This window comes from Tachysurus vachellii, chromosome 18, assembly GCF_030014155.1.
Source record: "Tachysurus vachellii isolate PV-2020 chromosome 18, HZAU_Pvac_v1, whole genome shotgun sequence".
NCBI classification, from domain to species: domain Eukaryota; kingdom Metazoa; phylum Chordata; class Actinopteri; order Siluriformes; family Bagridae; genus Tachysurus; species Tachysurus vachellii.
In genome coordinates, this window is record NC_083477.1 from 13,127,373 (window position 1) to 13,142,883 (window position 15,511).

General features: G+C 42.0%; 1 protein-coding gene across 12 annotated transcripts in view; it reads right to left on the minus strand.

Annotated features, from left to right (window-relative positions):
- Positions 1-15,511, minus strand: part of LOC132861698 (BAH and coiled-coil domain-containing protein 1) — a 67,478-nt gene that overhangs the window by 35,142 nt on the left and 16,825 nt on the right. Inside the window, exon 1 of one of the 12 annotated variants that reach the window (XM_060893262.1) lies at positions 1,600-2,106. The exons of the other annotated variants lie outside the window; for them this stretch is intronic. Within the exon in view, the coding sequence (XP_060749245.1) occupies positions 1,600-1,612 (13 nt within the window). The 5' untranslated portion in view covers positions 1,613-2,106. Of the gene's footprint in view, positions 1-1,599; positions 2,107-15,511 lie in introns of those variants that run through there. 12 annotated transcript variants of the gene reach the window in all.

Sequence of the window (15,511 nt, forward strand, 5' to 3'; positions counted from 1 at the left end):
TGGGTAAAAATAATCTAGCAAACATTAACCGGTTCTATTTAAGAAATAGTAATAAACAAACAAATGTGTCTTTGCGATCATACCCCTGTTCACATCAATGGTGAAGAACTCTAACTTCATACTACATGCTACAGGAAAAATAAACAACAACTGCACATGGATTCAAATAACACTTTTCCATTGGACAGCATAGCACTGTAACAAATCCATGCTCACACAGTATTCTGTTGTTATTTCCATGTCTTAGTGACCCATAACGATATTAAATACCCATGCTGAATTTGGTTACTCTTCTTGCATGGGAATTGAGTATACCATCAAGGGACGTCAAGGAGGAGCCAGAAATCATGCGTAATTATACGGAACAGTCACAGAATCTGCCTGATCACTATGGCATGGCAACTTTAGAATTAGTGTAATTAGATGTATCTCTTAGACATTTCTTTCTCTTTTCAGCAGTCATTTCTGGTGTATATTCTTAGTTACTATTTGCAATGTTTTTTTTTGTTACCGACATTTAGCATGGTTCTATTTTTTTTTTTAACATGACCCTTATAAAACGCACTACCGTTGAGGGTCTGAAATTGAGCATATTATTGTTAACAACATATTGTTGCTTAGTAATGACAGAGACAAAGAAACATTTTATTGCTATAATTGATGATTCAACTGGAACATGATTTAGTAGTGTAAATCTTATAAATCATAAAATAATTCAAGCTAGACTGGAGTCAATTTCTGTGAGATCTTACACAAGAATTCAAGAGCACAAACAGGATGTTGAAATCGCTCCTATTAAAACTGATTGTTTTGGTTTGTTGCATAAATACAAGGTTATCATCGATGTAGCTATTTAAACTGCCAGACCCAAGTAGCTGTTACGCAGCCTAAAAGCATGAATAACATACCCTGCTGTTACATTTCTGATGTAAATGGGAGATAGAACTATTCCATTTTGTTGATCAAGCCACGACTCGGAGATTATACCAGCTTTGGTAATTGCTTGTTAACTAAATGCAGGTGGGTAAATGGGTTTGCCATCGTGTGATGTTGCATTCGGCCAGTCAGCGATGTTCACTGTGGCTGGCTCGTTCCTAGGTCCTGCTTCTCAGAAAGGTACCTACTCTAATACAGGGAACTAAATATCAGCCTTGATTGCTCCAGTGGAAACCCACCTTGGCACTGTTGAGCAACAGAAGGAGCCAATGAGAATGCCACAAAAACAGCTAGGCAGATAAACAACAGATGTGACAGTTGAACCCACCAGCTAATTCCTTTCTACTCTAAGCACACAGGCACATTTTCTCTCCCTCACTCTCACAGACGTAGAAGACATGCAATTTAAGATTTTCAAATAGTGAGTACAGAGGAAAATGTGTACATATGGCCTCGTCAGCGCTCAGTCGCTAACATGTGGTGGAGGCTTTGGGAAGCTCTCATCATGCTGGCACGATCCAAGAGAAACAATTGTCTTGGTTCCACAATCTCACCACACAAATCCAGCCACACAGGCTCCCGCTGAAATGAAGCGAGGGAAGAAATCGACTCAGGAGGTGGTGAAAATGAAGAGGAAAATGACAGCAAGGCTGACAGACTCACCCAGCAAAAACATCGCGGTAGCGTTGTAAGGGTCACAGAACTCTTCTGTCACACTTGGCTTTTCTCCACAAAACAGGTGCTAAACGTATGGTTCGAAAAATGAAGCAGTAAATCACGGCACCTTACACTCCTGTGTCTGAGAGAGCGAAAGCCTGGCCTGAAGACGAGCAGCTCAGGCACTACGGTACTCACTGGTACGCCAGTTAAGCCTCTGTAGACGAAACAGAGCAGCCAGCTTACGCTTTTCACCCAGTGACTCAGAGCACACTTCCGTGCTATAAAAAAGCAGAAGGAATTTCAAATGGCTACTCAAATGGGGGGATTTCCTTATAACGGTCAAAATCATCTTGAAAACATTAGACGGATTGGTAGCCAAACATTCCTGCCGGTCTGGAGGCAACTGGGGACGGACGCTGTTTTCGGGACGCTGTGGGAGGACAGCTAAGAGTAGGTGGACCCCCTCGAGGTTCTGTGTGGGTGTGTGTATAGTGGGGGCTCGTGGGTTTGGCCTGATCAGAACCAGAGTACACGGAGTTGGAGTATTTCCAAGACTTGAGTAGGAAGAGACCAAAGCAGGGAAGCGCACGCCTCCAACACTCGCCTCTGTGCATGCTTGTGGAGTGAGTTTGGTGGATGTGGTCGATCCGGGGGTGGTGAAGAGATGTGTGGGAAGAAGGGTGTGTTAGAAACTGTAGGTAGGACTAAGTGCAGAGAGCGAGAAAGTATGTGTGTGGAACAGAAAGAGAAAGGGAGAATTGTGGCCATTCGCTCCAGGGTTGGCAGCCAGTGTTTGTGCAGTGGCTTGGTGGTTAGCCACTCAGGCTCAAATCAAAGAGGGTGGGGTGAGGAGCATTCTGTTACTTTGCAGTCTAATGTAAATAAAACAGGAGCAGAAGGTCAAAAGCGGCTTCTTCTTTTTTCCCCCACACGTGCTGTTTACATTACGCAGGTTAACATAATAGAGATAAGCCTCTTCAACCTCAACACCCCCCCCACACACACACACCCACCCACCCAAAAAAAAAAAATAACAACAAACTATTCAGGGACCTCTTTAAAAACAAGTGGATCAAATTAAAGCTTTATGGAAGGCAGTTAAGGTACTGTGAAAAGCCTACAGCCAGCCAGACAGTTTGGTCTTCAAAACTTAATCATGCCAATAACCATGGAGCCGGCCAAGCCAGACAGGCTCACACAGGCTCTGTGTGAACACACGGATGCGAATGTGCAAGAGATAGTGCCTGTGTGTGAAATGCAAGCGAAGGAGGAGGGACACATCTGTAGCACTGAAGAGGAGGACAGCGGGAACACATGCAGCAGGCTTCTACCTACTGCGCCAATCTCGTACCCCAGGGACACTGAGCAGAGCTTTTTGACGATTAATCATTTATAGGGGCCTGTCTCTAGAAACAGCTCTCTCATTGACAGAGGCTCAAGCACTGCTCTCTGTGCCAGCAGTCGGGGGCAGATGTGGGCAAACGGACTGCTGTCTGGAGGCAGAGAGCTGAGGAACACACGTTTTATGGGGACGGTAAATATCAGTATCAGATGGGGAAAGACATTTGCAGAGGAGGATAGAGGCAGGAAGTATGGCTTCTCAAGGACAATGAAAGCTTTCACATGGACACTCTGCCTGAAGGGGGTCTGAACGATGGTGTGAGGGACACAGACGGAGAAAAAAAAAAAGACATAGAATGAGAACAAGCAAGGATATAAGACAGAGTGAAACAAAAGGCAGCTAGTGCTGAGTCATGGCCTGTTGTCAGGGAATGGAGGTTCATGGTGGAAAGAATGACAGGAGAAAGTCTGGATAGCAGAGGTGTAATTCTAGTCCTGTTATACACACACACCCCCACACACGCATGCTATAGTGAGTCAGGATTGGACTGTAATGCTTCTACAATGGCCAGTTTCTCGAAACATGTTCCGAGATGGCAATTGAAAGTCATCACAGCAAGCTCTTGCGCTCCCACCACTACTTCATACCTCACATCACAGGAAGACCATAACACTCTAGACTACTGCCGTTTGGCTTGGACCTGACTCCGTCGGCTCTGTTTTCTCTAAAAACACTCTGTGTTGTTCTTCCGTCCCACACTCACTTTATTAAATTCAGCTTTTTCTTTCCCGTTCTGCCTTTTTTTCTCCACCTTTTGCTGCTCACATGAAAGGATTTTACTGAGTGCAGATAAGCGATTGGCTGATCGGGAGATAAGAGAACACATTTAAATCATCCATCTGCTTTATCTGTTCCCATCTCACATGAGTGAGAGTGCTGGATACAATTATTGCAGAATATCTCACTGGTCCTACTCTTGCTAACACACATCACACTATGCACAAGCATACCCACACACTTAATAAACTCCAACACTGATTAAGCCACTCCAAAAAAAACCAAAAAAACAAAATGATAAATGAACAAAAAACACACAGATGACAGTATTAAGCACTCATTTTAAGCAATGTGAAAGTAATAAACTGTGCTGGCAAATGATAATGACAATTGTTAGATGCAGGTCCGTTATGGAAAGCTTAAATGAAATGAATTAAAATGACAACACAGAGAACTACATGAAGTACAACTTTTCAGTCATAAATGTATCTCTACATTTTATTCCTAACTAAAGCATCAGGCTAAGATTGTCCTGTTTAGATTCAGCGATCAGCATGAAAGCAAACACAGACTTGTCCCATGCAGGTATATTTTATTTCGCCAAACATGGTTAAGCATATTCTGGACGTTCAAAAAGACATAGTTCTTAAACTGTCTCTACTTCCAGAGAACCTGTGGATGTAACTGAATACAAATACATCATGAGAATGAAAAGAAAATGTGTTTTAAACAGATAGAAATGGAAGGTGCTAGGCTACGGATGATTGTATCAGGAATCCGTGATAAATTCCAACTAACGCGGCGTCTATCAATCGTCTATTGGACGATTTAAACGTCTGTCAGAAAACGTGATGTCTCCCGCTTTAAGAGCAGCTTTTTTTTTTTTTTTTTTTTTTTTTTTTGTATTTTGTTTCCTTTTTTTTTTTTTTTTAAATATTTTATATCCTAAACAAATCTTTAATCGGAGCAGAGCGACAAAAAGGCTTTCATTGAAGAGACTTTACTTCCTTTGTAAGTGTAAAGATAAAACCATGAATGTCTCCACTTTCAAAATATGTAGATTTAAATCAAGAAAATGACAAGGTTCTGTCTGTTTTGCTAGTTCATTAAAAAAAAAAATGCAATAATTATCTTCACCGCAGTTCAGGGAAGATTAGTTACAGCTACTAACTCATTACGTTTGTTTACAGTTCAGCAAGCATAGATTACCTTGTTAACAAGTAATTATATAAGAAAGGACAAAATTGAACCAAGCGCTGACTCAAAATGAGCTTTCATTATTTTTCCTGCTGTAATAATATGACAAGCACTGTACAAAAAACGCATTACATATGTTTTGCCGGCTCTTTTCTTGCCCCACCCTTTTCCAAAGGCACAGTCAGTGCTATTTGTCAGTGGGCAGATGTTAAGGGTATGACAGGACATTTTTTTGTTGTTGTTGAAAGCTTGCAATAAAGATTCACATAGCATCTGGTTGAGATAAGAAGTATGCAGGGGGACTGGGATCTCATTGCCTTTTACTTCACTGGCCTGGGGTTCCCATTCCCATTAGGGGTTTTGATTCCCATTGATGCCGAATCAAATACATGAAGTAATGATCCAACCCTAACGTGAGCAGCCAGGAAAACATCATTATCTACAACTAAGCTCATTATAAAACTGTAGTAAATGCTTGTTCTCTGTGTTGAGATAACTTATGAATTATTATATGTCAAAGCCGTATTAAACAACACTTTGTTTTATTCAAGCCAGTGTTCTTGTTTTGCAAGCAAAGGTATTCGAGGAAAACTAGCAAGAACAAGCGCAGCTAAGATACTAAGATGTTTGGTATTCTGCTCTGAAATCTGAAACCACAGTCAAATGGACCATCTGCAATTCCCAGTATTATAATCAATCATCTTGATAGTGAAATCATTTTTCCACCTTATTATTTTGTAACTTGTTCCATAGCCATTAACTAGCTGCAACTATACTGTAGTTAATTTCTGACACAGATACGGTCAATCAGTTCCACCCAAGTCACTGACACAAAGACACCTGCATATACAAACCCACGCGAAGACTTTCCCAGCCCTGTCTCCCTACAATCCAATCTTTCTTTCTCATGCTGTTCCCACTAGTACAGTAGTGGAAAAAATCTGATCTATCCACCCACGGGGCCCATACAGCATAGCTGATATGAGCTGCTCAGACCCATAAACATTGTTTTGGTCCCATTTGATAATGACACACTCCTTTTCCCACCATCATAAAACCCACTGGGGAGAATAGAGTGGGCTAGACAAGGCCCAGTCCCAGACCTAGAGATCCTCATCGACATGCTAACAAGATACAAGAACTTCTATGTTCTGAAAACAACTGTTTCTTATAACTGATGCAAATCAGGGTCTAGACCTGAATCTATATCTTGTTATCTCAAAGTTTTCTCAGAAACAATCAGTATTAGGTAAATACATGTTACAAGTAGTATGAACATGTTATTTTAATCGCCAGTACCAGATGTCTTGCATAATGGAACAAATCTATTAGAAGATAATAATGCAACAAGTTTATTAGTATATAATACTTTAATCCAGCATAGACTGAGACTGTTCCTAGCTGCTAGACCTTGGTTTTCATGCTGGCAAATGAGACAGTGAAGCCTGTGACACTGTGATGAAAGCCATGGTGTCTGCCATTGACAAAACAGATGAAACAGACCCCCTAATGTCCTGTGGTGTTGATGGACGTTGTACCGGATTTGCAAACTGCTCCTTCATAAGCCTAATCCAACTGGTACTCATCAAACAGCATGCAGTTCAGCTCCAGTGTAGGTGGAGTGGGCAGTTCTCCGATGTTCCCAGAACACCATGCTCTTGCTCGGCTCCGTCTTTAAGAGCAGCCATCTGTTTGAGCTGAGCTGGGTTTGAGTCATAGTGCAATGTACAAAGCGGCTCCCACAGCTCAGATATCTCCCCAACACAATTTCGCATGGCTTGCTTGTTCCACTGGCTGGGAGTCGGGGAATTTTACAGCTCTGGTTTGTTTCAGAATTGCTGTTGCCCAATCCACGTGGTTTCCCAGTGAAGACAGAGTTGAACAACAGTATTAGACATGTTATGTGTCAAAGCCAACTAGGCAGAAAGTCTTGGTCAAATGGTTATGTGATCCTAAAACATGAAGCGATCATGGTCAACACCATGGAAATTACTGGAAAGTATATGCTGCATTTTTTTGCAGGTTTGAAATTTTACTTAGGAATTAGAGAGTGATATGATCTGTAGATTTTACTAGCTTTTGGCTGGCCACAAGAGCCTGGCGTGGGTGAGGAACACCAAGAGACTGGGTGTGCATGGGTGGGTGTTTGTTACACAAGTCTCTGACTACGCATGTCGACGCCAAACGGAAGACTGTAAAAGTGTGCAAGTGTGTTTTAAGAGGGGTTAGTATCCATGCTCTCCACATGCGGCAATTCCACATCAAAGTAAACCCCCTGCAATCAAGAGCTGGGTGGCCTTTTCAAGGCTAATAATGGTGAAGGAGCAGGTAACCAGATGACTGAGATCAGCTTATGTGGCTCGACAGGCTACACTACACAAACACACTGCCAGGACTGAAGCATTTACATAAGCAACTTCACAGCCACAAGACTTAGTAGCAAGACAAAGTATCTCCAGAGAAGCTTTTCTATGAAAAATGGATGATCCACAGGGCAACAAAGCATAAATCCACTGTGAGCTACTATACAGTGTGCTTTTTCAGTCTTCAGGGTTGATTTACTCTACAAAATCAGTCTGCTCCCCCCCCACCCACCCATTCTGCCACTTCACTTCACTGTCTCAATCACTCATTTTTCTTCTCAGTTTCCCAGCTCGGCCCCGACTCTTCGTCCATTATCTGCCTTCTATCTCTCAGACATTCCCATATTCTGTCCTCCCTTCTGAGATACAAAGCTGCCCCCTCTTTTTCTCTACCGGACATTTTGGCTCTCTTTTTGTACATCAGTTTGGCTAGAGAGGCCAATGAAGGCCGAGTTTTCACAGCCAGTCACAGTCCCACCCCTCCCTCTGTCCAAACACCACATAAATCAGCATCCCAGCATGCAACTGGCACAAAGCTGGAATGTCCTGCTTTAATGTGTCCTCCACGTCCTCTACAAGAACCCACTGTGTCCTTTGCAAACACACATACAGTACACAGATGAATGCACACATACTCTATGATAAGACGAGAGATGACCGAGAGTGTATGATTCAGATCGATCTCCATAAGGATAACTTTTGAACTACGGGGCAAATGATCTTCATGAGGAAAGCAGACAAGCAGTGGTAAAGAAATCCTAAGGCAACAAAGTGAAAACCAAGGTTACAAAATAAGCATATGTTTAAATTTCACAAGACAAAACAGGATGCACGAGGCTTGAATGTGCACGCAATCATTGGTGAGCCAAATGAAAATATTGTCTACTCCGTTTCTATGCTCCCCCTCTCATCTCCATGGGTCCCAAGCTTGCCATTTTCATGTCCGACAAATCCGGGACCTTAAACATGAGTTATGCTTTCCATCCGCCAGTGCTGGTCATCCGAGGAATGCCAGGACAAGGTCTGCTTAACATCTGGGGGATTGGATGGGTAAAATTGTGAGCATTTCCGATGACTCTGCCCTGGCACGGACGATCGGATTTACAGGCAAAAATGTATATGAGGTAAGAGGGTTGGCTCATCTAATTAGATTCGATGGCTTCTCTCCTCTCAGTTAGGCTAATTTAAAAGCCAAAAGAAATAACCGATCAGTCCCAAGGTCAAAGACAGACAGGAAATATTGGCTCAGGATTATCAGTCTCCCTCTTGCTTTCTCTCTGCACCTCTTCTTGTTCCAATTTTTAGCCCATTTATCAGTGTTTGTAAGGTATTTATTCCTTAACGTCTGTGTTTTATATATAGTAAGGCAGTAGATGAAGAGGAGGGGAAAGAGAAATACAGTGAAATAGAGGAAAAAAAGGAAAAAAGAAAGAATCAGGGAGATGTCAACATGTACACAGATGCTTTACAGCTGGGATCTATGTACTAGGCCAACAGCTAAGACTGCAATCAGGGCAGCAAATGCTGTAAGGCACTGAGAACTGAATACATACATGCACACATACTTACAAAAGCCTGTGGTATCTGATTACAGGGATGAAAAAGGGAGGATCTGCATGGCAGTCTTGGGATAAAACGGTTGGCCAGAGCAGTGGGTACATATTTGGTTGGTATAGTCATAATGTGAATGTGCCTCAATGCGACTAGCACACATCCCCTCAGCCCTTCTCCCGTTTTTACCCCTGTCATATTCACAGGCGCTAGCTCGGACCGGAAACCATTTCTTTAATTTGCTCACCCTGGGCATAAAATATCACACACACAGACCGACACTAACGCCAATAAAGCTTTTCCAGATGAGTTCTCACGTCACTGGCACCGTTCTATCTAAAATGGAAACTCTTTATCCCTTAACAGCCATTACCACCAACTTGTGATGGCGTGGTCTGGCGAAACTCGTAGATTACCGTCTTTTTTCCCTTTAACTGTATATATGGAGCTTGAGTTGCTATAAACCATGTCAGCACAGCTGTGGTGGGTAATGTGTGGGAGGTAGGGGTGAGTGCAAGTGTGGATTTGGGGAGTCTTTATGGATTACTGGGGGGGAAGAGCGAGAGAGTATTACAGTGTGTGTGAGTGTGTGTGAGTGCGTGAGACAGAGAGATTATTATTATTATTATTATTGTTGTTGATAATGTTGTACTTTTTATTCCTCAAAAGTTATTTTGTCTTTTCTTATCTTTGTTATTCACTGTGCCCATTTCTATTTTTAATCACAAACTGTGATAAACTCAAGTTCAATCTACTTTATTTGGCAATCACAGTAAAAATACAGAGAATTATTTGTGCGCGTGTGTGTGTGTGTGTGTGTGTGTGTAAAGACACATAATAACGCACCACTCCATCGAAGGCAGCTGATGGCAAAAAAAGGACATAAAATGAAATAAAACTAATGTGAGTTAAATATACATAAATAAAAAGTCATGAAATGTCAGAAGTCTCCAATCAGGTTCTGACATTAAAAACTTAAAATTCACCTCAGAAATACTGAGGAAAAAAGCTGCCTTCCAAAAATGATTTCAATCCTTCCACACTTCTTCATGTCAGTCACATCAGCCCACACCAGAGTAAAGCTTCCAGCTCCGAGTCAAGAGCTGCTCTGGGAAAAGCTGACTATGTTAATCAGAGTCACACTTCAAAATATAACCAGCAGAAAAATCTAATGTCAAATGGCAATAGCTATGCTCATGTAAAAGGGCCAACAAACACGCATTACAGTACGACTGAGGGGTTGTGATTTTCTGAGACATCTCTTACATCGTGCAAGATCTACTCAGACACACGTTTTAGAAATGACTGCTTGTAAGATCAGTTATGGAATAAACAGATAAATTTGTTCGTTTTTTTTTATATTTACCTACAAAACTGGTCAATATGTAATAGATGAAATAAATTACATGCATTAATTTATAGCCTTTTATTTATTTCTTTTTTCCCAAAAGCAACAACGAAAAATATTCAAACAATATTCGGGTAATTTGGACAAAAATCTAGAAAACGCATGTCCAGAATTTTCCATCTAAAAAAAAAAAAAAGGAAAGTAAATAAAACAAAGACGTATAACAGAGCTCTAAACAGCCAAGCAGAATAATCACAACAATACAAAGATCGAGTGTAACTACTAGCTAATATGAACAAATGTGTCGGACAGACGTCCTTCAATCGTATAAGCACAGTGCTTCTGAGATTGAACGAAATGAAACCCTCTTACGTAAGAGAGAAAACTAAACATCACAACTGCTACAACTAAACCGTATTTATTGGCACCTCTTAGTTTACAATGCATTTTAGCCATGCTATAGCAGTATAGCGTTCTCTTCAAGATGCATTAACAACAAAAAGCCTTTCAAATATGTCAAGTCACATGAAATTGAAACACATTTCAGTCTGAATACTTGTATCAGAATACAAGGTGGAACTGTGGCAAGTGTACCTGACTCCTCACCTCACCTCTTAGCTCAACCCGCCGTAACGTCGGCTTGAGATTCGCCGGAGGAAAAGCAATCCATTTTAACGTCGCACTGTCACGAGAATTTCCTCTATTGCGAAATCATAAGGATCAAATTCCTGTGTCTCTAAGGATCAAAATCAGAACGGTACGCTTTACAAAGCTGTTCGGTTTTAGACACGAGTGCATGCGGGTTTAACAAAACTAACCTTCTGGGTTTGATTTTTAGGTTTTGGTTCATTGTGAGGGTTTTGATACACTTGACTGACAAAGAGGTTCACACAGAGGTGAAGAATATAGCACTGACCCGGTGGGAACTCAGGTGGAGTGTGTGCGACAGCCTAGAGAGCCGACAGTTTCCCCATTGTCGCTTCTTAAACAGGGTCCACATTCCTGCTGGACGTATTCAGGAGCGCAGGCAAACAAAAGGAATCATATGTGTGTAAGCGTATACCCACAGACCTGCTGGTGTGAACGCTGCAGTGTTTACATGTGGTGGAAGCTAAGGTATATTTACAGATAGCACCTAAGTGCACTCTGACAGAGAAGGCCTGACCTCTGTGTGAACTGAGAGTCAGCAAAGGGAGAGAGAAAAGGAACGCTTCTCTTTCCTTCTCTTCCTCTCTGCTCTGACTTTTTTCCTTCTATTCTCATTCTTAGAGAAGCAACGATCCGGAGAACAGCAACACCATGCAGGCGCCATAACAAGGGGTTCAGTGAATTTTTCACAGATTACGGTATAGCCTGCTTAATGACTCATGTTCACACACACAAATGCACGCACACACACACACACACACACACACACACACACACACACTTAACCAAATGTACCTCCACCAAGCCTTTTTAAAAGAATTTAATAAGGCACTGAAAACAGCGGTTCATCTTCCTTATTCATCCCTCCATGCTCCTGTCAGCCTCGCTTTTCTTTCGCTCACTATATTTCTCTCTATCACACTCTTGCTGTCTCTCTCTCTCTTTCTCCTGTTCCATTGTCACTGTATTATGGCAGTGTGTGGGACACAGAGAGAAGGCTGGATTCTATTGAGGCAGTAAAAGGGAGGGGGGAGAGGATGGATGAAAGAGATGAAAGGCAACAAATGAAAGATTTCCTTCCCAGGCTCATAAATCAAGAGACCCGAGAGCAGGACAAGGTCTCCCTCCTCTCTCTCTCTCTCTCTCTCTCTCTCTCAAAAGGCACCTTAAACATACTTCTGTCTCTCACAACATACCAACCAACCGCATTAATAGACATGATCATATACCTACAACCACTGGCAGAACCATTCACACCCTCACCTTTATGTAAACACACACAGACTCACACACACACACACACACACCCTGTGCAGATGGCGTGTGCAGGAATGGCGTCCAGACGCACCAGGCAGCAGTGAGCTGGCACAGAGGCAAGACCATAAAAATCAGTCAAGAATTAAAGCGACGCCACGCTTCAAAGCAGCGCATCTTCAAACTGGCCTCTTTTAATGACTCCACACACACACACACACACACACACACACACACACACACACACACACACAAACACACACATGCGTGCGCTATCATATAAAACTTACGCATCCAGCGAGAACTAACAGCCACATGTGTGAGAGGGACAGCTGTCACATGCTGATACACTTATGTATCTGAGCACTCACAAGAACAAATGCTCATACAGTTTACAGACACATCATCAAACAGGACCAGGCAGGCCTAGTTTCTGCAAGACCGCCGGCGACTACACAGCATTTTTTATGGAAGTGTCAACAGTATGAGATTCAAGACACTTCTCCTGTATAAGGAAATCTGTGACAGGATGTTTGACTTGCTATATTTTACTGCAGAAAACAAGCAGGCTAGTCATTCACAGCCTGGTCTCGCAAGCCAGACTGCCAGCATTCGCTAAAAATCTACTACATTTCATGGCTAAAAACAGAACAATTTTCCTAAAAATAGGCAATTTGACTGACAACATAGATCTCCAACCTCAGAGCCCATCAGCAAACATGCAAGATTATAGTATTTACTCTTGGCGAACTGCTGTGAACAAGATTCCTGAATAACTTTAACAGATGGATTCCCAAGGGGCGAAACAAAAAAGCTTCGTCACCAGGAGATGATCCAGACAACGTCACAACCATCTATGGTCTGACGTCCAAGAACTCAAAATGGGTCATGCTCAGAGGGCAGTTAGTACTGACTTGCACCCCTGGGTGTGTTGAGTTGCCCCTGGGACAAAATTGATTCAGCTTGAAAAAATATTATGGCTAGATTTACATGTCTCAGAAGAATCACGTGGTATCCCTCACCCTCCTGGTTCATAGATATGTTATTATATCAGGGAATCCATCTTGTGCCAAAACCTTATTGTATCATGTAGCAGTGGACAAAAGAAATATCAAGAATATACATTTTATTCCTCACGATATAGGTTTGCCTAAACCTATAAAAAAATAAATTAATTAAAAATTATTGTATTCATTCATTCATTCATTCATTCATCTTCTACCGCTTATCCGAACTGCCTCGGGTCACGCGGAGCCTGTGCCTATCTCAGGCGTCATCGGGCATCAAGGCAGGATACACCCTGGACGGACTGCCAACCCATCGCAGGGCACACACACACACTCATTCACTCACGCAATCACACACTACAGGCAATTTCCCAGAGATGCCAATCAACCTCCCATACATGTCTTTGGACCGGGGGAGGAAACCGGAGTACCCGGAGGAAACCCCGAGGCACGGGGAGAACATGCAAACTCCACACACACAAGGCGGAGGCGGGAATCGAACCCCCAACCCTGGAGGTGTGAGGCGAACGTGCTAACCACTAAGCCAAAATTATTCATTCATTCATCTTCTACCGCTTATCCGAACTACCTCGGGTCACGGGGAGCCTGTGCCTATCTCAGGCGTCATCGGGCATCAAGGCAGGATACACCCTGGACGGAGGCCAAAATTATTGTATTCTTTTATTTAATTTATTCTATTGTTTAATTATATTCTATAAATTTAATTAAATATTACTTGTATAATTTAATTTAATAGAATTTCTAACTCCAATCAGAGTTTTAAATCGATTCCTTTATAAGTGTGTTGTGAGAATTTATGACGATTGATGCGTTTCACAGCCCTAGAGTCATAAAGCAACACACAGATTACAGTCTCCAAGATTCTGAAGCTTGTGACCAGAAAAGTGTGATGAATGTCTGATACATACTGTCCACTTACTCGAGATCAGAATGGACCGTGTACACAATTCAGACTTTCCAAACTATAGTAAACTATGTTTTTCTATGTAAAGACTAAAAATTTTGGTCATTTTCAAAAGCTTCCTAAAACACTAGACTAATACTTAACACAAAAAAGCACATCTATCTACAGGAAGCAATTTTAGCTACCTCAATGTGTACGTTGTGTAGTTATGAATAAATAACAGCTGGATTATCAGTGATGATAGCTAACCAACAGAGAGCAGGAGGTGGAAACAACAGCAGCGGTGACGGAACCTTTATTAGTAAGACTTACAACCTTTCTTCTCCGATTGCCCAACCTTTTGTCTCCAAACTATGGGCCACTGCTCAGCTGTATAAATTGAGGTGTATAAATCGCTCTGGATTAAGTCGTCTGACAAATGCCATAAATGTAAAAGTATGGATTTCCTAAAAGACTCCAGTCCATGCACAGATGAGCCAGTTAATGGAAATACACAACTTTGATAGGGAGCTGATAGAAAACTCAAAACACAGGCAATGGTGTTCACACTGCAGAACACACTGCATAGTGAAAGATAAGCTGAAGTGTGTGTGTGTTTGTGAGTGTTGGATCTTTAAGTCTACGAAGAAAAAACTCCCTCTCTGAATTTCATTAGTCGGACTATCTCACCGAGAAAAAGCAGAGGATATCAATTCCATCACTGGTCTAGGATCCGTTTAACTAACGTAAGGCGCTGGATCTGATCAAAACCTTAAAATAGTTACCTGTTAAACCTGTTAATACCAGGCTAACATACAACAATCTCTGTCCTTTTCTTCTGCCAGATTTAGTCTAAAGCTCACAAACCTTTCTTCAAGAACAAAAGTTCTTATGTGTTATACTGTTGGTTTATTGAAGGATTTGATCGTCAGGTCATGATGTAAATCAGAGTTCCAGGTTGTGGTGTAAAAGTGGAGGAAATTTCTCCAACGCTGGCAAGAGGGACACACCGTAACGAGGGATCGCTAAATTTGATGGAACATCATAAAGTTTCCCGGAGAGAGCTGCCTTGTGAAGGGAACATTAACATGTTTAGGGTTTTGACAGGAAACCACATGAGCTGGTGGGACAATCACAGACCTGACTGACTTATCTTTGTCCCTGGCTTTTTCTATAATAGACACACAGACAGAAATATGCGCAGATTAAGTTACACAAAGCCCTCTGTCTGCCAGAACAACCAAAGCTTCTCGGTTACACAAGAACATCTCTGAAACATGGTTAAAGAGAAAGAGAGAGAATCGCTTGTGTGTATGTAATCATAGCCTGACCTCACTGTAATTAGATGCATCTCAGAGGAAGCATCACACTGTCTAGAAGCTAATACACACACTCGCACTTGCACAAAGACTAACTATATCCACAGTGACAGAGACATATTCTCTCACGCTCACTCACACACACAGCCTAGGAACCCGTGCGCTCTAACTTTTCTCCGACCTCTTTATTAATAAGTCACAACAC